Raw genomic sequence first — 25605 nt, forward strand, 5'->3', positions numbered from 1 at the left:
CACTGGTAGTGTTATCGTCCACTCCGCGCAATTGCTTTTGCTCTTCTCTTCCTGCTTGACCAGTAAGCTCTTTACAGCTTCAATGGCGTCCGTACTGAATACGGTGTCGTCCATTAGATTATCGAAACTCAACGCCAGCCGAGTTCGGACTCAGTCCAATTTGGCGCCGATTTCTGTTTCGTTTACCAGTGAGTTCACTCGTCTGTCAAAATCCAGCAAACAGTGTTTGAAACACTTTCAAGCTGCCTATTCAATTATTTCAAATTTTACTTCCATTTCCTTTTTTATTTTCTTAGCAATCTAGTGACTAGTGAGATTTACTGATTGAGCTTCGTCTTATCTGTTTTTCTTTACACTGAAACGAGTTTGTAAACTTTTCAGGAAGAAGGCTTACGGTTAGGGCTGCGGAGACCGATACAAACGAAGGTATATTATCATATTGAGCTTCTGCATTTCTTTTTTCTCGAGAATTTTGATAGAGTGGAAGTGGATTATGGTGAGAGCTTTTGGGGATTTATGGTTGCTATTTTTGTTTCTTTAGCTGTTGAACCTCAGGTACCCGATAAGGCACCGGCTAAGAATGGTTCGAGCTTCAACCAGCTTCTTGGTATTAAAGGAGCTTCTCAAGAAACTGTAAGTCGTCAAATGTTGGCTCATTATATAAGTTTTAGTGCCTTTTCTCTGTGCTCGGAATTTAGTTTCTTCAGATGATGCTAGAAGCTTAAGTTTATAATATACTTAACATGATTAAGGCGGATAATCGGAGTTTCAGATTTTTAGTTGAAATGCATCTTCTAGTAGATTTTAAGTTGATAGAGTTATAGCTGCAAGAAAAGATGACACAATATTTGAATATGTGCTTTGAACTGTACAGAATAAATGGAAGATTCGTCTTCAGTTGACAAAGCCTGTAACTTGGCCTCCCCTGGTATGGGGAGTAGTTTGCGGAGCTGCTGCTTCTGGTACGCTCCTTGTATATACCGAACCACCTGTAGTTTCATAGTTTCTAGTTGCCTTATACTGTTGGTTCATGATTGGAAATTGTCTATGGAGCGAATGAAGTCCCCTACAACTTACAATGCACATCAATATTCCTGTTTCCCATCTCCTCCCAATTTGCAATTTCAAGGGCTTACTTTGGAAGTTCCTGCAGTAGTACTGCCATCTTATCGGGGCTGTGCTGTTCTCCATTAATACTTTCTTCCTTTTTAATACAGCTACTAAATGATTTGTCTCTGGCTTGGTCCGTTAAGCCTATAATGTTATACTAACCACACATTTAATGTTGATTGCTGATTTAAAGATTACACACCACTGCCAGAATATTTTCCTTTTGTAATGAATTTGGTCAGGATCTCAACTTGGAGATCCATTAAGGATAAAGAACTGCCACTTCACATTAATTTATTGATGTTATGAATTTGGTTAGTATATGGACTTGGAGATTCATTTAGGATGTATTACTGCCTGTGCCAGTGATGAGTAATTTATTGATNTTGAGACAACAGCACGGTGTGGGAGTGGTCAGAAGTTTTTGACAGGTCATCTGATATTAGCGGAAGTCATTATACTTCTTGAAATATTTAATGTTTGCAATTCTAGTAATATTTGCTACACTTCTTCTCTGTCCATAAATTACTTTTGAGGCAATTCTTTCATGTTGCAGGAAATTTTCATTGGACTTTTGAGGACGTTGCCAAATCAATAGTTTGCATGTGTATGTCTGGCCCTTTTCTCACTGGCTATACCCAGGTATGCTTTACTTGGAATGCGAAGTTTGGTTTTGCTTTTGATCTAATGAGGTCTTTACATTCCAATAACTCCCTGGCCTTTTTTAGACACTAAATGATTGGTATGACCGAGAAATTGATGCAATTAATGAACCATATCGTCCAATTCCCTCGGGGGCAATATCTGAGAATGAGGTAAGGGTGTACTTAACTGTGTTTTGTATAAAAAAGAATGGATGACGACTACATTTTTAATCCTGTTCTTTTGTTGTTAAATTTTCCCTCAGGTCATTACTCAAATATGGGTTCTGCTTTTAGGAGGCCTTAGCTGTGCTGGTATATTAGATGTGTGGGTAAGTAATTGAAATGGACTGGCTCTTTCTTACCAATATAAATATTTAGATCAATGTCAATCATGAATTTCTGTCCTTCTTAGGCAGGACATAAGTTCCCCATACTTTTCTACCTTGCTTTGGGTGGATCCTTTCTATCATACATTTACTCCGCTCCACCTTTGAAGGTAAGTTTTCCCCACTATCAACAAATCAAATATTCCAGAAGAAACTTTGCTTAACCCCTGACTAAGCTTCATGAGTTGTTGCAGCTGAAACAAAATGGATGGATTGGAAATTTTGCCCTTGGAGCAAGTTATATCAGTTTGCCATGGTGCGATATCCTCTACATGATCTCTTTTTTGTGAATTTACAAAAATTGAATGATTCATATAAGGGTTCAGAGCTCGCGATTTGATTTAGGAATCCTTTAGTAATTAAGATTGACGTGATTGTTTATGGTACCTAGATTCTTGAAATTTAAAGAAGTTTTATCTGGTATGCTACATGCAGCCAAGAACTGCATTGAATTGGATAATCATCATCCCTGCTCATTCGTTGAATTGGATACCTCTTAGGAATCTTGTTATAATGTAGCTCCCATTAATTAAGAACCGTCACCAATATATTCTTGTAGTTTGGTTAACTGCTAGAAGCTGTCTTAGATTCAGGTAACGTATTTTGGTTCAATCTTTTATTGATAGGTGGGCTGGTCAGGCATTATTTGGGACCCTTACACCTGACATAATTGTCCTCACACTCTTGTACAGCATAGCTGGGGTATGTTTCTGAAAGAAGTTCAAGTATCTTAACATGTGTTTACAAAAGATGATCTAACTGGCAGTGCATATTTTTCTGCCACATTTCAGTTGGGAATTGCTATTGTAAATGACTTCAAAAGTGTTGAAGGAGATAGAGCAATGGGACTTCAGGTCGTTTATTTTCTGTTTTACAATATTGTAAACAATCTTAGATGCATACTTTGTAACATTATCGTTGCGATGCTGTTTGCAGTCACTCCCTGTAGCTTTCGGTTCAGAAACTGCTAAATGGATTTGCGTTGGCGCCATTGACATCACTCAGTTATCAATCGCTGGTATGTTGTGTTCATGCAGAGCAATTTAGGTCAAAGAGATTGTAATTGTTGAAGCTGGTTTTTGTGATCATCGGATGTGTGGGTTGTGTTATTATGGTTGCAGGTTATCTGCTAGGGGCTGGTAAACCATATTATGCTTTAGCTCTCGTTGCTTTGATTGCTCCCCAAGTCTTTTTTCAGGTAAATCACTTTTAAAAGATTGTTATTCTTTCTAAATCAGTTTTCCTTTTATTACCACAGATAGATAGGTAGCTGTATATGTTATGCTCTTACATTTAGATTGCGAAAGTTTCGGCATTGCTTCTGCTAAATTTTTTGCTCTGCAGTTCAAGTACTTTCTCAAAGACCCTGTCAAGTATGATGTTAAATATCAGGTATTGCTTCAAACCCTGCTTGACATAATCTGATTTTGCACCATCAAAGAATCAGATATTCAAATCTGCTCTATTTACATTCCAGGCCAGCGCGCAGCCGTTTCTCGTGCTTGGGCTTTTGGTAACAGCATTAGCGATGAGTCATTGATATTTTGAACGCATGGTGCTTGGGCACGAGATGAAATAAAAGAAAGATGTATAGAGTGGCAATCACACAAATCACCGAATGCAGTACTTTGCCAGTCGTGTAAAACAGCTGCTGCTAAAGTATGTCTCCGTCACTTATTGTACCAAAGTTTTGCTGATTGATTGAGAAACAATTTACTGGGAAGTTGCTGTTATAAATATGCTTCTTTTAGCAGTGTCATCTTTAGGTGAAAGGTGGATCAGTAAATTCATTCGGATAAAGCAACAATCTGTTATTTATGCTCTTGAAAGGAATTTGACTGTTTGTTACAATTTTGACTTAATGTTACGTGCCTCGCTTGAACATAAGAACTAGATTGTTGAACTTAAGCTATGAGATTGTAGTTGGACCTTTCGAAACCCTAGCAATTAGGATTATTATAGCAATCTGAACCCTAGTAATTAGAAGTACCATTGAGACCTGGTCAGTGATACAGTGATACAGTTAAGGAAGAGAGAGAATTCCAAGCCCAACTATAGATACAAAAGAAAGCACAATGGTCACACACGTAGGCCCCTTCTTAGTTCAGACTCTATCCTGACAACATACGTGGGCAACAAGTAAGAAAACTCCAACCAACTAGGAAATACAAAGACAGTAGAAACCATCCTACAACTCTAGTTAGAACAAAAACACTAGAAGCAAAAAAAAAAAATAAATAAAAAATAAAAAAAAACCAAAGTGAGAGGCCTTGAGCTTGGAAAGTCAATAATGATCATATCAGCGGCTCTTGGTTTTGTACTTGGACTCATCAATGGGGATGCCTTCCTCAGCAGCACGCTCTCCTCCAGACTTGTCCTTGGTGCTGAGCCCTCCTTTTTTCCCCATCTCACGGTACCCTTCCTGGCCTATCTGCTCCTTCCTAGTCTCGCCGCCACGCTGGCCCAACTCCTGGTACCCTTGATGACCCACCTGCTCCCTCCGTGTCTGCCCTCCGCGGCTCCGGCCTTCACCACCACAAAAACACAGAAGTAGCCAGGTTAATAATGTGGAATTACACTAAGACCTGAGAAACAATTACGCAAAACAAAAGCCATGGAAAGAGTGGTTTTAGTTTACCTTCAGCAAGGTGCTCTTGAGCCTGGAGGCTCTTGCCACCAGTTCCACCAGGGACAACAACCTCTCCCTGCCTTGCCTTCTCTTCTAGTTCTTTTCTTTTGCTTAGGTCACTTCTGTCCTGCTCTGATGCCATCTCCTTTGAACTTCGTCTTTCTCACAAACTCTGAACTTACTATATATTGGAAGTTGAAATGAAATCTCTGCTAATATAATATGCGAAGTTGAATTGGAGGGAAATGGGGTGTTTATATAGAGGGAGGCTTGGAAAGTGAGTGAGGAGGCTGAGAGAAGGAGGAGGTGACACATAAGAGCTGTTGAACTATGCTGTGATGACACGCAGGTGCTTTCGCCAGTGGAGATGCAGTGAGAAGGACGCGAGTCCATAGCTTCATGGTCATCACTAATTCTCTGTCTTGTTTCTTTCTTTTCTGTTATTTTCTTGTCCCAGCTCATACTCAGGCTCCAGTGCAACCGCACGGTTGCCAAGAGATTCGAGATGATCCTTTCTTTTAGGATGTCTCTGAGATGAACTTTTAAGATCACTGTAACTTTCCATTTATAATTAGAAGTGAGTGGGCTTTTAGACTAGTAACTAAGGGAAGTTAAGATCAGTGTAATTTTATATTTTAATTATATAGGAAAACCCTAATTTATATGCTCACTTGTATTTTTTTTTGGGGGTCAAATAAACTAAGAAGTCTGCAACATTGTATCCCTCTAATCTAAGTTGTGAAACGACTACATGATACAACAATTACTCTGCATTTTTTTGGTTTGCTTTAACCGTTTTGTGGAAAGACCGACAGACTCACACCGCGTGGAGATATACGAGGAATTTTATACACTTCCCGATTACTAGGTTTTGTTTTCCATTGATAAGGAACAAAACAATAAGAAACTACTTAACAAAGATCGATTGGCTATACTCACAAACCACTTTTTTTTCTATCAAAATCACCAAAATTGATGAAACCAAAATTTCTTACAAGAATCCACGGAACTCTGCAACTGCCTAACCAAAGGAAAGCTCGTGATCTTGATTATGCTATATGATTCAGATACCACTACATTTTGTATCACAATCTATGTAGGACCCCAACAAATAAAAAGAGAGAGAGACCGTACACTGAGTGTGACGATATTTTGTCAAGAAGGATCCTTACTATGTAAATAGGAGTTATTATATTCTTGCCAATAACATTGTGACGTGTACAAAAACTTTTCTTTTTGTGCTTTTGATAAATTATTTTTGCATCTGTCTCAAACTGTGACTCGTAGGGAAGATAAGGGCCCCTTTGGTTACGTTTTAAGGGGTTGTTTTCATTTTCAGAGAACAAAAATGAGGCAAAAACACGTTTGGTGGACCAAAAACACTGAGAATGTTTTCATAAAATAAAAACAAGTTCATGTGTACTTGTAGAAAACAGAAAAAAGTTATTTAAGTGTTGTAAGTTCTTTATGAGAAAAACTAATTTAAAAGTCTTACCAGTGACATAGATGAACCTAGCCCAGATCAACACGAGCAAGTGTTGGACGATGATTCAGAACCAGAGGACGATTATCCAGATCCATATGATGATGAGCCAGATCCAGTTGATGGATGGTTTGACGATGACCAGAGAGTCGACATTGATCATCGTCAAACCATCCATCAACTGGATCTGGCTCATCATCATATGGATCTGGATAATCGTCCTCTGGTTTTGAATCATCGTCCAACACTTGCTCGTGTTGATCTGGGCTAAATTCATCTATGTCACTGGTAAGACTTTTAAATTAGTTTTTCTCATAAAGAACTTACAACACTTAAATATCAAATGAATAGTTTGCTGACCAGCGCTTTCCCAAATAGATTCCCTCAACGGTCATTTCCCTTAGTGGTCGGTGAATAAAATTGTGGAGGCAAGCCCGAGTTCCATCTGGAAGTTTCTCTGACCATTTTGAATAGAACGTAGAACCGGCCCAGTGATGTCCCCATCTGGTAATTCAGCAGCAAATGGCGATCTACATCACCAATTAAGTCACCAGCTTGCCCGCTCATGAGATAGACTGGAATTAAAACCGCAGGGTCTTGATCTGCCTGTAAGGTCATGGGTGAGAGAAAAGAAGACATTAAAAGGTTGATACTGTCATCTATGGGAAAAAAGTAATCATTTCATAGTACAATCGTTCTACAGCTAAGTTCAGGCAGGGTGCATGTGTGTAGTTGGTGCTGAAGAAGCAAGCCACGGTCACAAAATTAAGGAATCAAGCTTAATTAGCATCAAGACAGTTACAAGTTCGTTATACCAAAAACTATCAGAAATAACCAGCAGAAGCATAAATATGCTTGAAGAATGCAGACCAAATATTTTATTCGAACTAATTTCATAATGTCCATTTTGTAGTGATTTGTGAAAATTTGCATCATCCAGAAACAATTCAAGAAAACTGAGCTGACTAAAAGGGTACACTAGAGAGTCCTATTATTGATCTTGAAAGTTCCTCGTAAGTTTCTTGAAATTGAGAAAGAAGTAATCATTTCATTGTACAACCGTTCTACAGCTAAGTTCAGGCAGGCTGCATGTGTGTAGTTGGTGCTGAAAGAAGCAAGTCACAGTCACAAATTAAGGAATCAGGTTTTAATTGGCATAGACAGTTCCAAGTGGTTATACCAGAAAACCAGCAGAAGCATAAACACGCTTGAAAAATACATACCAAATATTTTATTCGAACTAATTTCATAATGTGCATTGTATAGTGATTTGTGAAAATTTGCATCATCCAGTAACAATTCAAGAAAACTGAGCTCACTAAAAAGGTACACTAGAGTCCTATTAATCCTGAAAGTTCCTCATAAGTTTCTTGAAATTGCGTTACATATAATAATACGTCTCATACATTATCTAATGGGAGTCAATTCTGGTAATGCTCAGAAAACTGTTTGATAGGGTTGCTAGGTAGAATCCTATAGAAAAGTTAAGATTTTTTGATGCCCTGTAATGTTAGTTTATAATTACAAAAGAAAATCAAAGAAGAAGAAAACTGAGCTCACACTAAAACTTTTAAGAGTTTTTAATACCCCAAATATTTTATTCGAACTGTTTGATTGGGTTGCTAGGTAGAATCCTATAGACGTATAAGGCCATAAAACTATTATCTCATCTTTAAGGAAAAGTTAAGAGCTTTTGATTTCCTAGGGGCATGACGGAAAATTACCTTGGTGCGAAAAAATTGATCGACTTTGGAAAACCAATCCCATCACCCACCAGAGGAAACTGGCCCCTCATAGCTTAATGTGGAGGAACCTGATGAGCATTAGAACCATTAGTAATTTTTGAAAAGGAAAAAAAAAACAGACACACGTATATATATACCATACCACACCTGAATCACTCATTGTTAATAGCTCCTTCTGATAACTTATGAAATTAACAAAAGAAAATCAAAGAAGAAGAAAATCAAAACCCATATCTTGAAGCAGGAGTACTTCAGAAAATAAAAAATAAGAAACTATTTCTTGATTGAACCAATCTCATAAAAATATATTTCTTACAAGAACCCTAATAATCCATGGAACTCTGCAATTAGGGAAACCAGGGGAAAGCTCCAAATCTTGATTTTACTATATGATTGAGATACCGGTACATTTCTATCACAATCTATGTAGGACCAACACAGAGAGAGAGAGAGAGAGAGAGAGAGAGAGTACCGTACAGTGATTGTTTATGGAAATTGAAGAATGAGGAGGGTTTTGCCTTGCCCGAAACGAAGGCAAACAAGTTCGAAATTCTGAATAAAATCGAGGTGAAATATTCGAGATGGGCTTGTTGGAAGATGATAAGGTAGAGCCCATATGTTGGAAAGGGATTTCCATATACCCTCCTGAAGTCTTCTATTTACCGAATTATTAGCCAATGCTTTGCCTATAAAACTATGGCTTCATTCTCATTTGTACGAGAGAACAAAAGACTTAATGAAAAACATCAGCTGAATTCTCTGATGAAACCCATATCTCTTATTTCTTTTTCTTCTTCCTCACCATCATCATCATGGACTGATCCCTGCTTCCAAAACCTCACTCTCACATACACAACAACACAGACTGCCCCAAGTTCCTCCTATGGCCGCTCATCATCACTGGGGTCTCGATCATGGTTTTTGGGGACCATGTCGACACGCAGTTGTTTTCAGTCTGAAAATTGTGTTTGACATGCAGTAAGAATGACACGAGTCCATTGCTTTATGGTGACTTACTGAATTATCAATGTATGAAGAGGAAACCAAATATGGACAATGTATACCTTAAATTGGTACCAAATAATGTTTTCTCTAATGGCATGATCAATGTGGTGAAGTATATTTGACTTTGTATAATTCATTCACTTTATAGAATAGAATGGTCATGTTTGAATGATAATGATGAGTTTTACTGAAGATAATATTAAGTCATATGGTAAATGAAAATGTTTAAATTCAATAATTTCTTTATATCATAGAAACAACTAAATTGAACATGTATGCGACACTGGCAATGGTTTTTAATCATTTGAACTCCATTAATCACTTGAGCTACAAACGCAGTCCAATCTCTCAACATGATCCCCGTAGCTTTCGGTTCGGAAACTGCCAAATGGATTTGCATTGGCGCCATTGACATCTCTCAGTTATCAATCGCTGGTATGTTGTGTTCATTATGAAAGAATCTTAGTTTTCTTCTATTCCAAAAACAGATATTACAATCTATTTATACACAGGGTATATGAATGTAAACCTTTCAGTTACTACATAACGAAAATGTATTTACAACCTAATAATATCATAACAGCAGAAACAATTACATGCTGGCACTCATTGTCTTTAAACCACCCGTTACTAGTCAGGACTATGGTAACTGCCTAACAAGGTTTATCACGCCCCTGCAAGCTGAGCGGACAACAAAGAACGGGAAGCTTGGAGAGTAAATAGCAAAACCGAAGAGTGGAAAGACCCTTGGTTAGAAGATCAACAAGCAGATCCGTAGACGAAATGTGATCAACTTCAAGCTCCTTGCGAATGGCTTTCTCTTGAACATAGTGATAATCAACCTCAATATGACGATTGTGGGACTGAAATACGAGATTGGAAGTAAGGGAGATTGCACTGACATTATCACACCACAAACGTGGAGGAGTAATGGGAATACGAATGTCACGACCCGATTCGAAAAAAAGGAATATTCTCGAATCACGGTGTGAGTCATACCATAGTCATAAGAAAAAAAAAATCCTACAACCATGATATGATGAGAAATAGAGCCACAAATAATACAAATTTAATTAACAACACAAAATTAGAGTCACAGTAACTCGTAGTTAAATACACACTAAGATTTTTATCAAACGGTTGACTACTTACAATTATTAACTACACAAATAAACAATAAAAGCCTAGCAGCTTAGTTGAAACCCGCTTCCTCAAACTTCGTCTTGAATCCTGCATAATCCATTAGGGTATGAGCATTCTAATGCCCAGTAGAGTACCGTCAAACCCCTCAAGGTTAACTATCACAGTTAATCAAAGTGTCATGCATCAAACGACACAAGATACAGAAATTATGCAACCATACCACATAAATAAATTTGTATATGCGGTGATGCCATGAACTCACTCCCTTCTAATTCCACTAATTCATACCTTAGGGCAACAAGCATGCATGTCCCATACCATGCGTTTTACCACTGTGGCTCCGAATACCCTAAAATATGAACTAGTGCCCATATGTCCCTTAACCCAGTTTTCTTTTGTTTACAAATTTCTCAACTTTTACTTTTCATTAGAGGCCCTGCTCTCATCACCTCAATATATTCAAGCCCTGCTCCCGTCACTTAAATGTATTCCGCATTTGTACTCATATATATCTAAAGCCTTCTCCCACCCCTTAGATATACCTCAAACGACACACACACCCCTAATTACCAATGTATTTATGATGCATATGTAATGCAGCGCAAACATCATTTATCTGTGCAGAATAATAACACAAATGATAACAATAATATTTCAAGCTTCATCATATGAATAATAATATTCATCCAACGTCAAAAATAATAACCATGGAGAAACATCAATAATAACATTCACATAACATAATATTTATCGAGCAAAGCAACAATATTATTCATATTTATAATATTATATATAAACACCAAGATTAAAAATGACATAGCCCTATCATCGGGAAATCAGGAAACCCTACCTCATGTCCACCTAGCTTAACCTTGTGCGAGTTCGTCCTCGAAAGTATGCAGAGTAGAACACCTAATTAAGATAATTTACTAATTAAAATTCACTGAAAATAAGAAAACACGTTTAAGTGTCCTACAGGCGCAGATCAAAGCCCTATAATAAACTTGACAAGTTGTTCGACCCGATTGTTACTCCCTTAACCTCACGTTCAAACAAGCATAGAACCAAGTGTCAAGGAAAAATCAATCTATTCCCCTCCTATAATTGTTATACTCTTTGGGATGTTTAAAATCAGGTGGTTCAGCTCTAGACTCATAAAGAAAATTTAAAACATCAATTAAAACAAAAACTTCAGTTTTGCTAAACATTTAGGTTGGAACACATTAACTTTGAAAATTCACTAAATATTGAGTTTAAATAAAAAAAAAATGTAAAAAATTTCAGGACATAACTAGACATAGAAAAATTTAAAAATGTCAAAATTTGATGGAAATTAGGGTTAAGGAAGCATGTCAAAATAGAAACCAAAATAGACTTGGCTGCAGAATGTGTGTGTTTTTTTTTTCTTTTCAGGTTTGTACACTTTATTTTGAAAACTCATCAAACTTTCAATTTACAACCAAATTGGATAAAACTTTCTAGATTTGAAGAAAATACGCGAAAGTAAAACATACTAAAATTTCATGAAAATCCAAGTTCAGGAAGTTTTCAAACACGTATTCAAAACATGGCATGCTGTAGAATCAGAACAATTCCAACAACATAGTCTCTACTTTGAAATTTCACAAAAAACTCAATTTAAATTCAAATGGCACAAAACCAACTTTGAAATAACCTTGAGATATCAATTTTGATGTAACAAAATCCTAGAATGAAATTGGTACAAGATCACATCGAAATAATCTAGAACTTCATAGAAACACACTTTGAATGAGATATATGTCATTGAGGCAATCTAACCAATACTTGATTTACAACTAGTACTCAAAAAGACAATACGAAGATGAGCTTCATATCTTCAAAGAATCATTTACTTGAGATGATGGTGGCTAATTTGATCAATTGAATGACAAATAACAAACCATTTGAGAGAAAGTACACATCTATAACAAGAAATTCAATATAATCAATGAACAAGTTCCACTCTAAACTTTCCCAAGATGGTTATAGAAGTCAGATCAATCTAAATTTTTGATATGTTATAATAGACAGAATTTTGAACAACTTTGATGAAGGAAGCAAGTCATTTGAGTACAGGAAATCATAGAAACATATTGAAACCTAGCATACTACTGCGAAATCAGAAAATGGTAAACATACTGTGATCATACCAACTTTTCGGAGTCTGTACTAATTGGATTGAGGTGAAAATGTAGCATGTTATATAAATCACGTAAATGAATAACTTTTATGAAGGAAGTTTTCTCATTTGTACTTTCTAGATTTGAGTTCTTGGCTGCTCAAAGGAAGTGACGAATTTTGGATTTTGAAGAGGAACAAAAGAATAATGAGGATGAAGAAAGTGATGATACAATGAATGATGAGGATAAGAATAATTTCATGATTGAAGATTCTTAGGCTAGGTGAGTCATCAATTTAGAAGAGAGTGATAATACAATGAATGGGGAGGAAGAGAATAAATTCATGACTAATTAAAGAATCTTAGGCTAGGTGACTCACCACCACTTTAGACTAGGTGACTCACTAATTTAGACTAGATGACTCATCTTTTTATAATGGCAAATTTGAAAGCTTGACGCAAGAAGGGAAGAGTGGGAGGAGGGTGATTTGATGCCCTCCACGTTTCAGATTTTTTTATATTTTTATATTTATTTTTTTGCCTACAAGGGTATTTTGGTAAACTTTCACACATAAAGGTATTTTGGTCATTTTGTCCAGCTTGAAACTAAACACACTTAATTTAATAATCATTATCCAATATCACTTGATAAAATACCCATGATCATTCTCCACCAGAATATTATTTTTCACTGAAATATGAAAATCCACTTTGAATGTTTTGGGTATTACAACGAAGATCACAAAACAACGAACGCACCCAGGACAAGGTAGCAGCAGTATAAGCTAATTGGCGGTATTCGGCCTCCGTATTGGAGCGTGAAACACCACGCTGTTTCTTAGAGCTCCAAAACAAGATTATTACCAAGATAGATACAATACCCTCTTGTATAGCGACGATCATTAGGATCACCGGTATAGTCAGCATCAGCATATGCAGTAAGACGTAACTCACCAGGCTTATACACTAGACCATGATCAGAGGTAGACTTGAGATAACGAAGAATCAGTTTGACGGCAGCCCAATGAGTTGTCGTGGGTGTGTGCATAAATTAGCAGACTTGATTAACTGAAAAGGCAATGTCTGGACGTGTGTAAGTAAGATATTGAAGAGCCCCAACCATACCACTGTACTCAGAGACATCAGATAATGAGTCACCATCATGCAAACTTAATCTGCGACCACCAACAACAGTAGTAGGCAAGGGTTTGCAGTTTAACATCTTTGTGCATGTCAAAAGATCCAGTATATATTTGGACTAAGATAAATGCAGGCCTGTGGAGGTCCGTACCACTTCCATGCCAAAGAAGTAATGCAAGGGACCAAGATCTTTCATATAAAATTGACGGCCCAAATAGAGAATGAGCTGAGTAATGTGCGACCCACTATTGCCTGTAACTAAAATGTCATCAACATATCAACAAGTAGATAGTAATAGACAAATGAAAGTTCATGAATAAGGAGGAATCAGCCTTGGAAGCAATAAAGCCCAAATGCTTAAGATGAGTAGAAAAACATTGAAACTAGTGGTGCGGAGCCTGTTTGAGCCCATATAACGAATGGTTGTGTTTACAAACATGTGTAGGATATTGTGAATCAAGAAACCTAGCAGGTTGCTTCATGTAGACTTCCTCAGTGAGAGAACCATGGAGAAAAGAATTTTGGATATCAAGCAGGCAAATAGACCACCCAAAATGAACAGTGACAGCTAAGATAAAATGAATGGTGGAGCGATTGAGCACGTGGCTGAAGGTCTCGACATAATCCAGACCCTCTTGTTAATGAAAAACATTGGCCACCAAACGGGCTTTAAACCGTTCAATGAATCCATTAGAGCGTGTCTTGATACGAAGGACCCATTTGTTGGGAAGTATATTCATAGTAGGCTTGGAAGGAACCAGAGTCCAGGTGCCAGTTTTCTATAAAGCATTAAATTCTGCAGCCATGGCCTTGCGCCAATGTTCAGACTTTTGGGCTTGACTAAAACAAGTGGGCTCAACCAAGTGATTAGTAATAGCAGTAAAATGATCATACTTAGGATTAGGCTTACAAGTACCAGCCGTAGCACATACTTAGGATTAGGCTTACAAATACCAGCCTTAACACGTGTGAGCATAGGATGAGAATCAGATTCACGAACTTGGGGAGAAGAAGGAACTGGAGATGGAGATGTAGCAGCACTTGGTGAGGGAGGAGACGGGTTGGCATACCCCATATTTCCTTTCGTTGCAGCATGGGAGGGAAATGTTAAAACATTGCGGTGGGAATCACGGCGGTAAGTGTGAAACCCCATGTTTATACCGTATATTAACGACCAATGACCGCCTGACACGTGGAGAAAAACGACAACTTGACATCACAGGCCCTTCGGCAGGAACACTACCGAAGGGTATACATCTTGACGCTTTTGCTCTGGGACACGTGTCATGCTCACAATCCACTCCTACAGTCCCACATCGGAGATTCCAAAATAAGCTCACCTCCCAAGGCCTATATAAGGAGACCCCTATTCCCAAAAGAGGGGGGACAGAACGATCAACGGTACGCTATCGCTTGATCTGTAATCTGATATTTACTAAATCCGTACTTATTTAAGCATCGGAGAGCCTTCGGCCGGTACCGCACCGGTACCCAAGGTCTTACCGAACGTTCCCTTTTTGCAGGAACTTGATCTTCTGAAGACTAACTCCCTTCCGAAGACACAATATCACTAAGTTGGGCGAACCACGTGTCAAACCACTTTTTCGCATCAACACCCCATATTTATAAAATTATATAATTTGAAGATATAATATTTTGCCATTTAATATATATATGTGTGCAATTTTCACTATTAGTTTTAATTCATGGTCTTGTTAGAGTTGGGCACTAGGAAACTTAATCACTTCATCTCTTGCATGCAACACCTCTTGACTTTAATTATTATAGTTGGCAACTTTGCATTTCCTTGCATACTAGATAAACAACATGGAAGATATTTACACTTACTTGCAGCACACTAAGGCTCACATGTGTCATTGTGACTAAGCAACATTACCATGAGCTGTTACAATTGTAGAAATAGTTATCCATACTTGAAGTAAATCAACATGCAGCCAATGAAAGCATAGGATAGTTGCCGCCTTTTCTTATTATAAATAGGACCTTCCTTACTTGTTGTCATGCATAGTAGTGCATGCAAAGAGAAGAGAAAAATAGAGAGAGAGAGAGAGAGAGAGAGAGAGAGAGAGAGAGAGAGAGAGAGAGAGAGAGAGCAAGTGGGGATCAAATTCTTAGGAGGAGTTAGAGGTCGTAGCTTGTGTATTCTCTTAACGTGGAGTTGGCTTTAGAAACGAGGTAGGGATTTCTTGGGAGCCTTTATATAAGATTGATTTAATTAAATTTCGTGAGCTCTATATTATGTGTGATATTGTATAATGTTCTTGATATGAGATATTTATGTATTGTGAACTATTTGAATAATGTTGGCATAATTATATCATGTCATGGTAATTAGTTGAAGTTGTTGGGTGGAGAAGATAATAATGGAAAAGAGGGTAATGGATATAGTCTTTTGTGTAGTTGAGTCTAACTCTTGGCATGTATCAGGTCTCAGGGATCCCACAGTGCACATGGTTTTTATTGGGTGATTCAGGACTCGTGAAAGGGAGTTAGACAAGATGACTAACAAAAGGGGAATTATGGGATGATTGAGATGGGTGTTAGTTCATATAAATGGGCATTCGGGACCAAGTGGTATAAGTATGGTATGGGACGTGCAGGTTTGCTTGTCCAGTTATATGAATTAACAGGATTAGAATTGAAGAGCATTCATGCATCATTATTATTATTATTATTATTATTATTATTATTATTATTATTATTATTAATGTGATATTTGGCTGTGTAATTGCATGTCACTTAATTTAGTTATATCAATTTACTGTGGTAAGTTCTCATGTCCCTACTGAGCGGTGATTGCTCATTCATCACCCTGTTTAATTTTTCAGATGAATTAGTGGGTAAGACGAAGACTAAATCGATTGAGACTGAATTAAATGAGAGTAGTAGAGTTTTATTTATTTCTTGTAAAGTTGTAAGATTTTAGATCTATTTTTATAAGAGAATTTTATTTTAAACCATGTTTCGGCTTCTTTTTATTTTAGTTTAGTTTGTATTTTCTCATGCACCGGGTGCGGGGTTTTTACCTACCCCCGGATCCAGGGCGTGACAGTAAGTCTGCAAAGGAGGAGAAGAAGCAGCAGGCTGTGGAGTAGGAGGAAGAGGTGATGATGGAGGAGGAGGCCTAATTTCAATCGCGACCTCAGGTGCACTTGGAGAGCGAGCGGCCAAAGGAGGAGTGATGATGGTGTCTTTAAATGGAAAAAAATGTTCATAAAAAACAACATGCCTAGGTAGAAAAACAAGACCAGTATGCAAATGAAGACAACGATAGCCATGGTGATTTAAAGAATACCCTAAGAAAACACACCGTTTTGATCGAAATTGAAGCTTATGTTGATTATATGGACGTAAATAGGAAAAACAAGCACAACCAAAAACTTTAAAGAAATCATATTGAGGAGTCTTATGAAACAACCTGTGATAAGGAGAAACATTTTGAAGCACACGAGTGGGCAAACGATTAATAAGGTAAGTAGCAGTATGAAAAGCCTCAGCCCGATATGACAGAGGCATAGAGGCATGAACCAAAAGAGTTAGCCTAGTTTCAACTAGATGACGATGTTTATTCAATTATGCTAAGGCCCTGTTTGGGATTGTTTTTTTGGTCAAAAACCTGCTTCACTTTAAAGTTGAGCAGTTTAAGGTGTTTGGTAAAAATAAAATATCATGATTATTTTAAAAGCAGTGGCCTTTTGACAGCAGCTTTTAAAAGCAGGCTCTGTGTTGCTTTTCAAAGCTGCTTTCAAAAGAAGTAGAGATGCTTTCAAAAGAAGCAGAGATGAACTTTTAATGAATTTTTTTAATTCCCAAAATACCATCATTCATTTTAAAAAATGACACCACCTCCACTTCAACATCCAACTCCACCACTTGCACCACCAAAATCACTACCTCCACAACCACCATCACCACCACCACATCCTCCTCCTCCTCATCCTCTGCCTTTCACCACCGCAACCGCCACCTTCTCTACCACCACCACCACAACCTCCAAAACCTCTGCATCCACCACCACCTCCATAACCAACACCACTACCACCACTATGTTGCCACTGCCACCACCACCACCACCTCCACAACTGCCATCTCCACCACCACCAACTCCACCTTCATCACCACCACTTCCACCACATGAGTAGTACATAACACTTCCAACATCATGTCTATTTTAGTCATTATTCACAGTTACAACAATTTTATATTAAAATTTACTAAACGATTTTGACACTGCTTTTTATACTAACAACAATTTAAAAATATTGTTTACCAAACATGAAGCTGCTTTACTTTACTGCTAATTATTTTTAAAGCACAATAGAAGCAACTTTTTTAAAAAATGACAGCAATCCCAAACTGGACCTTATTTCTCTTGCATGGGCTCTTCCTGGGCAATTTTTTTGCTTTTGAGTCTGCGCTGTTTACAGTGATACGCACTTTAGCGACATAATATGAGATTATGTAAAGAATTCCTTTTGTTGATATTTGACTGAAATTCAATTATAAGCCGGCAAGTTTCTTTGTTTACATAACAAGATACAATCCTATGAAAATGCATCTCTGAATTGTTTATTCACCAACAGTGTAGCATAATTTTTCTACTTCCTTTATTTATTCAATACCCATGTTTGGCTTAATATTTCTATTTTCCTTGATGAAATCATACAGAGAAAACAAAAGCTTAACAGGAACTGCACGTTATGCTAGTTGCAATACCCATTTGGGAATTGGTAAGTAGAGAGGTACTTAAGTCTGCTGTTCTATATGCTTGGCTGTCTGCTTCCTCATTCTGTTGTTTCATTGTTTTAAATCAGAGTCGTCGGGATGATTTGGAGTCACTTGGCTATGTTCTTCTATACTTCTTAAGAGGAAGGTATGTAGTAAAGTCAAGGGAGCTTCACTAATATATCCAAAATGGGGGCTGAAATTATAAAACAAAACTCCACATAGAATTCACTTTAGAAATACACCCAAAACTCATTTACTACATAAGAAATTGGTGTTTAAGTTTCTATAAATTACGTGATTGCCATTAATCAACTTAAAAAAGAAGTCCAACACAAAAAATTTAAATAGCACCTAAAACAAACCCAGCCCAATTTTATAAAAAAAAACCCAAACAATTCATTACAAACAAAACGTCTTGAAAACCATAGCTTCATTAATGTGTTATGTTGATTAATGACTGTAATATTCCACACCTTTACTATCATGTTGATTAATGGCTGTAATGTTCCGGTCTAGGGTAATAACACTGCTAGTTTGCTGTCATGTTGATTAATGGCTGTAATGTTCAAGTATAGGGTAATAACTGTAACATCTCACATCGACCAACGGAGAGGGGGTGATGTGCCTTATATGTGCACACCCGTATCCATCTAGCACGAGGCCTTTTGGGAGCTCACTGGTTTCGGAGTCGTAGGAACTCTGAAGTTAAGCGAGTTGGGGGCCAGAACAATCTTAGGATGGGTGACCCACTGGGAAGTTGCTCGTGAGCTCCCAGAAATAAAACCGTGCGGGCAGAGAGGAGGGGCCCAAAGCGGACAATATCGTGCTACGGCAGAGCCGATCCCGGGTTGTGACAATAACACTGCTATTTTCCTATGACATCCTATTTCTAATGCATGTCTACCCCTGTAATGTTCTAGTCTAGGGTAATAACACTTCTAGTTTCCTATGACATCCTATTTCCTATGACATCCTATTTCTAATGCATGTATACCTTTGTAATGTTCCAGTCTAGAGTAATAACATTGCTAGTTTACTATCATGTTGATTAATTGCTGTAATGTTCCAGTCTAGGGTAATAACATTGCTAGTTTCCTATGAAATCCTATTTCTAATGCATGTCTACCCTCTGTAATGTTCCAGTCTAGGGTAATAACACTGCTAGTTTATTATGACATCCTATTTCTAATGCATGTATACCCCTGTCTAGGGTAACAACACTGCTACTCTCATATGACATCCTATTTCTAACGCATGTCTACCCCTGTAATGTTCCAGTCTAGGGTAATAACACTGCTAGTTCACTATCATGTCGATTAATGCTTGTCATGTTGCTATTTCTAATACATGTCCAACAAAAAAAAGATGAAGAAAGAACAAACCTGACCAACTCAAAACAAGTTGAGCCCAAATTGTTAATACTATTGTGTCATAGAAGTACGTTGTTAATACTCTGTAATAGAAGTACATTGTTAATACTCTGTCATAGAAGTACATTGTTAAACAAAAATAAGATCCATAACTGAAATAGTAATAAAAAGATAAATCAATCATCAAATCTTAAAATACATTTCGAAAATCAACTAAAATCTGAAGAGAAACACAAAATTGAATCAAAGATCAAAAATCTCAAGTCCAAACTAAACAACGACGACGACAATGATGATGACAACGACAACGACGACGTGGCGAAGAGGAGTAGAGCTCGAAGATGAGGAGTAGAGCTAAGAGCATTTGATCAAAGTTCGTTCGAGGTCTTGAATAATCCGAAGAAAAAAAAAATAGAAGCACGATTTTTAAACAAGAAATCGAAGGTGAAATATTGAAAATTGTAGATTAAAGATGAAGAATATAGTTGGACTTGAGACTGAGCTTCAATGGAAGCTCCTCTTGCTCCAACACCAGAGAAAGCACCAGCAAGAAAGGAGAAAATAAATCTGATTTGGTTTTTTGGCAAATCTGTTTTTTTGGCAGATCTGATTTTTTTCTCTCAAATCCATAATACAAGGGCAATATAGGTATTTAACACACACAAATAAACTAAAAAACAGCTATTAAATTAACAAAAATTTACAACTAATCAATTTTTGGATTTTTTTTGGGTGTGTTTATAGTTTTTAAATAGTATAGAGTTTCTTTATAAGACTATGTTTAATATTGGGTATATAACTAAATTTCTATAAAGTCAATACCACATTTCAGAAGAGAATTTCCACTGGAGTTCCAGTTAGAATTTTTGTCATTTTGATGACTTGTATGGTTTGCACAATGTTTTGACCAGATAACAAAGTACTATATTAGTTCATGGCCTGACTAACTGGTTTCTGCATTTAGCCTTCTTTGGCAGGGTCTTAAAGCTGCAACGAAGAAGCAAAAATATGATAAGATTTGTGAGAAGAAGCTATCAACTCCCATTGAGGTATGTGCCACTTTCCATTAGGTGATAGTTTTGCATCTTGCGAATTGGGGGGGTCATAATGAACTGATTGTGAAATCTGTTTTCAAGGTCCTATGTAAGTCTCATCCTGTGGAGTTCGCACCTATTTCCATTATTGCCACTCTAACATTTGATCAACGCCCGGATTATGCATTCTTGAAGCGCCTGTTTCGTGACTTATTCGGCCATGAAGGTATGATATTTTATCCAACAACATACTTGGACAAGAAGTACGAAAACTACAACCAACTAGGAAATACAAAGACAGTAGCTACAACTCGAGTTAAAGCAAAAACACTAGAAGCCAAAAAATCCCACAAAGTCACAGACATTTGAGCTTGGAAGTCAATGATCAATGATCATATTAGCGGCTATTGGTTTTGTACTTGGATTGGACTCATCAATGGGGATACCTTCCTCAGCAGCACACTCCCCTCCAGACTTGTCCCTCTTTGAATTTACCAGCAGAGACAACAACAAAAAAACTATGGCCCAACTAATTTGTACATCCGAACCGAACTTCTCTAACTTGAATTTCAATCTCCGTCAATCCTGAAATATCAAAGTAAGGAGAAATAAGGAATAAGATCAACTATAGACAAAGTTTCATAAGGAAGGGCAAAGCACAAGTTTTAACGTCTAAACAGATCAATATCACGAATGTTTTCACAAGAAGAAAATCCTATTCATCCAACTTTGATGTGCAAACAAACTTTCTTTAGACCATTTTATTCTAACTTTTCTGTTCTAGCAGCCCCGCCGCGGCCCCCTCCAAAAAAAAATAAAAAAAATCAATGCAACAGGAAAGCCCAAACTCACACTAACATGACTGACATAATTAAAAACACAACTGTCTTGACAAGAGAATCAACTAACAAAGACAAACAACGAGCCTTTAATATGCATTTATTATTGCATTTTATTGAGTTGTTAATTAGATATTCACTATTATAATTGAAGTCTGCTAAGGATTAATTGTATGATTTGCATAGTCAATCATTTAGAAATATAAACACTTGTTCAAATGTACAACTGGCATGTCATAGCTTTTCATATAAATAACCAGAGGCATGTTAAAGAATCATCAGACCTTGTGTTGTAAGCAGTATTTCAACTGATATGTATTATATTATATCAAATAAAACTGAAAAACAAAAAGAATAAATAAACATATTTCTACACACCTGGTAGCGTGGAGCTCAATCTCACTTAACATCTCTACAAATGCATGCCACTCCTCGTCATTACCTTCTTCGGGCACAAAACAATCATCTCCATCTCCATCACCATCTTTGAATATCTTTCTGTACTCACTTGGCAACCTTGCTCGAGCCGCACAAAAACAGATTTGTGAATTGAGACTTTCAAGGGCAGTGGAAGTGCGCCTAAAGACCCAACCCAATTGTCTTTGAATTGGATTATTCAGTCCCGGTATCAATAGCACAACTCCCATCTCATCTTGATAAAAGCTGAAAAACAGATAAAATCAGTGGGTTACATTGTGTTTTAAATAATCCCAATTTTCTAACCTTACGTTTTAATTAATGCTAACCTCAAGAGTTCATGGTCGCGTCTTCCATCATCTTCAAACCATCCGTCATCTGGATCTGGATTTGGATAATCATTCTCTGGATAATCATCATCCTCTGGATCTAAATCATCGTCCAACACTTGCTCGTGTTGATCTAGGCTAGGTTCAACTATGTCACTGGTAAGCCTTTTTAAATTAGTTTTTTTAATGAAGAACTTACAACACTTAAATATCAAATGAATAGTTTGCTGACCTGCCCTCTGCCAAATAGATTCCCTCAACGGTCATTTCCTCTAGTGGTTGGCGAATAAATCTGTGGAGGCAAACCCGAGTTCCATCTAGAAGTCTGACCATATTTTGAATCGAATGTAGAACCGGCCAGTGATGCCCCTATGAAAAGCAATCACCTTCAGCTCATACTTGAGATTATGGTAATCCCGCAGCAAAAGGCGATCTACATTGCCAATTAAGTCACCGACATGCCTCCTTATGAGATAGACTGGAATTAAAGCTGCGGGGTCCTGATCTGCCTGTAAGGTCCTGGGTGAGAGAAAAGAAGACATTAAAAGGTTGTTACTGTCATCTATGAGAAAAAAGTAATCAGCATGTGTGTAGTTGGTGCTGAGGAAACAAGCCACAGTCACAAAATTAAGGAATCAAGTTTTAATTAGCATCAAGACAGTTACAAGTTCGTTATACCAGAAACTATCAGAAATAACCAGCAGAAGCATAAACAAGCTTGAAGAATACAGACCAAATATTTTATTTGAACTAATTTCATAATGTGCATTTTTTAGTGATTTGTGAAAATTTGCATCATCCATAAACAATTCAGGAAAAATGAGATGCCTAAAAAGGTACAGCTAGAGTCCTATTATTTATCCTGAAAGTTCCTCACAAGTTTCTTGAAATTGAGAAAGAAGTAATCATTTCATCGTACAATCGTTCTACAGCTAAGTTCAGGCAGGCTGCATGTGTGTAGTTGGTGCTGAAAGAAGCAAGTCAGAGTCACAAATTAAAAAATCAGGTTTTAATTGGCATCAAGACAGTTACAAGTTCGTTATACCAGAAACTATCAGAAATAACCAGCAGAGGCACAAACATGCTTAAAGAATACAGACCAAATATTTTATTCGAACTAATTTCATAATGTGCATTTTGTAGTGATTTGTGAAAATTTGCATCATCCAGAAACAATTCAAGAAAACTGAGCTGACTAAAAAGGTACACTAGAGTCCTATTATTGATATTGAAAGTTCCTCATAAGTTTCTTGAAATTGAGAAAGAAGTAATCATTTCATCGTACAATCGTTCTACAGCTAAGATCAGGCAGGCTGCATGTGTGTAGTTGGTGCTGAAAGAAGCAAGTCACAGTCACAAATTGAGGAATCAGGTTTTTATTGGCATCAAGACAGTTCCAAATTCGTTATACCAGAAATTATCAGAAATAACCATCAGAAGCATAAACATGCTTGAAAAAATACAGACCAAATATTTTATTTGAACTAATTTCATAATGTGCATTGTGTAGTGATTTGTGAAAATTTGCATCATCCATAAACAATTCAGGAAAACTGACCTGATTAAAAAGGTACAACTAGAGTCCTCTTATTTATCCTGAAAGTTCCTCATGAGTTTCTTGAAATTGGGTTACATATAATAATACATCTCATACATTATCTAATGGGAAACAATTTTGGTAATGCTCAGAAAACTGTTTGATTGGTTTGTTAGGTAGAATCCTATAAAAATTTTAAGATTTTTTGATGCCCTGTAATGTTAGTTTATAATTAAACTTTAAGAGTTTTTGATACCCCAAATATTTATTCGAACTGTTTCATTGGGTTGCTAGGTAGAACCCTTTAGATGTATAAGGCCATAAAACTATTATCTCATCTTAAGGAAAAGTTAAGAGTTTTTTATTTCCTAGGGGCATGAAGGAAAATTACCTCGGTGCAAAATAATTGATCGACTCTGGAAAACCAATCCCATCACCCACCAGAGCACGCCCATCTGGCTCCTCATCGCTTGATGGGGACTCATAACTTAATGTGGAGGAACCTGATGAGCATTAGAACCATTAGCAATTTTTTAAAAGGAAAAAAACAGACAGACAGACAGACACACACACATATATATATATATATATATACACACACACACCATAACACACCTGAATCACTCATTGTTAATAGCTCTTGCTGATAACCTATGAAATTAACAAGAAAGAAAATCAAAACCCATATCTTGAAGCAGGAGGAAGCAGTACTTCAGAAAATAAAAAATAAAAAAACTATTTCTTGATTACAAGAACCCTAATAATCCATGGAACACTGCAATTACGTACCAGATGAAAGCTCCAAATCTTGATTTTCCTATATGATTGAGATACCGGTACATTTTTATCACAATCTATGTAGGACCAACACGGAGAGAGAGAGAGAGAGAGAGAGAGAGAGAGAGAGTACCGTAGTGTTCATGGAAATTGAAGAATGAGGAGGGTTTTGCCTTGCCCAGGAAACGAAGGCAAACAAATTTCGAAATTCTGAATCAAAGCGAGGTCAAATATTCGCACTAAAATGATGAGCTCCGTCGAAAGCAGGTACCATATTGGTGGCCTCCCCCCTTCCCCCTGCTTGACACCCAGGCTCAAAACTCCAGGGTTTCTTTCCTCCCAAATGTTTTTATGAGCTCCAATTGGGAGAGAATTTTTGTATTTATGTCAGTCAAATGGCATTATTGGTTCAGACAAAAAAAAAGGGCTTTTTGCGAAAATTCTACCTTCGGGTCACAGACTGTTGTGTACGCCCCAAATATCACATATGAAATTAACAATATCATCTACTAGAACGGGTATTATCTAGTTGATGGCATCTACCCGATGTGGACAATATTTGTAAAAACAATTCCACATCCCCGGTCCCATAAGCAAAATTTTTTTGCTCGCTATCAAAAGGGGTACAGAAAAGATGTTGAGAGGTGCTTTAGTATCCTTCAAGTCCGGTGGGCTATTATCAGGGGCGCGGCACGTCTATTTGACGAGGAGGTGCTTAGGAGTATAATGATGACTTGTATAATCCTCCATAACATGATTGTGGAAGATGAATATGATTATGATGCTGTTGAAGTGTATGAACCAAATCCCATGGACACGGCCCTAACATGAATTTATGAAAAATCAGTGGGGCCAAATGGAGAACCAGTGCAGCATGAACTGTTGGTTAGAGATGGTAGTTTCATGCCCGTATGATTGATCGCTACACGGAGATGCAATCTTCGTATATTCATGAACACCGTCAAGTTGACTTGATGGAGCATTTATGGGCGGTGAAAGGCAATGAAGGTGAATGAAGTGAAGTGAAGATTCTTTTTTTTTTAAATTTATTATGTTTATGTTGTATTTTTAGTTATGCTTTGTTTTTTTTATACTTTATTATTTTTAGTTGTGGGTTGTTTATTTTTT

General features: G+C 37.2%; 3 protein-coding genes and 1 long non-coding RNA gene across 10 annotated transcripts; 1 reads left to right on the forward strand and 3 right to left on the reverse strand.

The window, feature by feature from the left end:
- Positions 1–4027, forward strand: LOC117632895 (chlorophyll synthase, chloroplastic). The gene is made up of 15 exons (XM_034366508.1): positions 1–188; positions 382–426; positions 542–633; positions 875–962; positions 1667–1752; positions 1839–1925; positions 2018–2083; positions 2167–2250; positions 2335–2396; positions 2767–2842; positions 2932–2994; positions 3077–3158; positions 3262–3338; positions 3485–3532; positions 3618–4027. Exons 1-15 carry the CDS (start codon positions 83–85, stop codon positions 3678–3680), a joined length of 1125 nt encoding a protein of 374 aa, XP_034222399.1. The 5' UTR covers positions 1–82; the 3' UTR covers positions 3681–4027.
- A 143-nt stretch (positions 4028–4170) lies between these two features.
- Positions 4171–5874, reverse strand: LOC117632898 (protein SLE1). Its single transcript, XM_034366514.1, has 2 exons — positions 4779–5874; positions 4171–4666 (listed from the first exon to the last, which is right to left on the reverse strand). Exons 1-2 carry the CDS (start codon positions 4909–4911, stop codon positions 4440–4442), a joined length of 360 nt encoding a protein of 119 aa, XP_034222405.1. The 5' UTR covers positions 4912–5874; the 3' UTR covers positions 4171–4439.
- Positions 5875–6058: 184 nt separating this feature from the next.
- LOC117632896 lies at positions 6059–24828 on the reverse strand. 6 transcript variants are annotated; one of them, XR_004586536.1, is made up of 8 exons: positions 24611–24828; positions 24490–24517; positions 24316–24351; positions 24092–24203; positions 22396–22682; positions 22164–22319; positions 21796–22080; positions 20789–21163 (listed from the first exon to the last, which is right to left on the reverse strand). XR_004586536.1 is itself a non-coding variant. In XM_034366509.1 (7 exons), the coding sequence occupies exons 4-7, from the start codon at positions 22494–22496 to the stop codon at positions 21148–21150; spliced, it is 558 nt and encodes a 185-aa protein (XP_034222400.1). In that variant the 5' UTR covers positions 22497–22682; positions 24092–24203; positions 24316–24351; positions 24611–24828; the 3' UTR covers positions 20789–21147. The 6 variants fall into 6 exon arrangements, 5 of the variants coding, with proteins under 5 accessions (XP_034222403.1, XP_034222404.1, XP_034222400.1 ...); XM_034366509.1 differs by lacking the exon at positions 24490–24517; XM_034366512.1 differs by lacking the exons at positions 20789–21163; positions 21796–22080; positions 22164–22319 and adding an exon at positions 6059–6757 and having other exon boundaries at positions 22538–22682.
- Positions 9448–12575, reverse strand: LOC117632899. 2 transcript variants are annotated; one of them, XR_004586538.1, is made up of 3 exons: positions 12317–12575; positions 10996–11057; positions 9448–9865 (listed from the first exon to the last, which is right to left on the reverse strand). It is a non-coding gene; the product is annotated as an uncharacterized LOC117632899 (long non-coding RNA). The 2 variants fall into 2 exon arrangements; XR_004586537.1 differs by having other exon boundaries at positions 9448–10232.
- Positions 24829–25605: the final 777 nt, after the last annotated feature.

Source organism: Prunus dulcis, chromosome 6 (genome assembly GCF_902201215.1).
Source record: "Prunus dulcis chromosome 6, ALMONDv2, whole genome shotgun sequence".
NCBI classification, from domain to species: Eukaryota; Viridiplantae; Streptophyta; class Magnoliopsida; order Rosales; family Rosaceae; genus Prunus; species Prunus dulcis.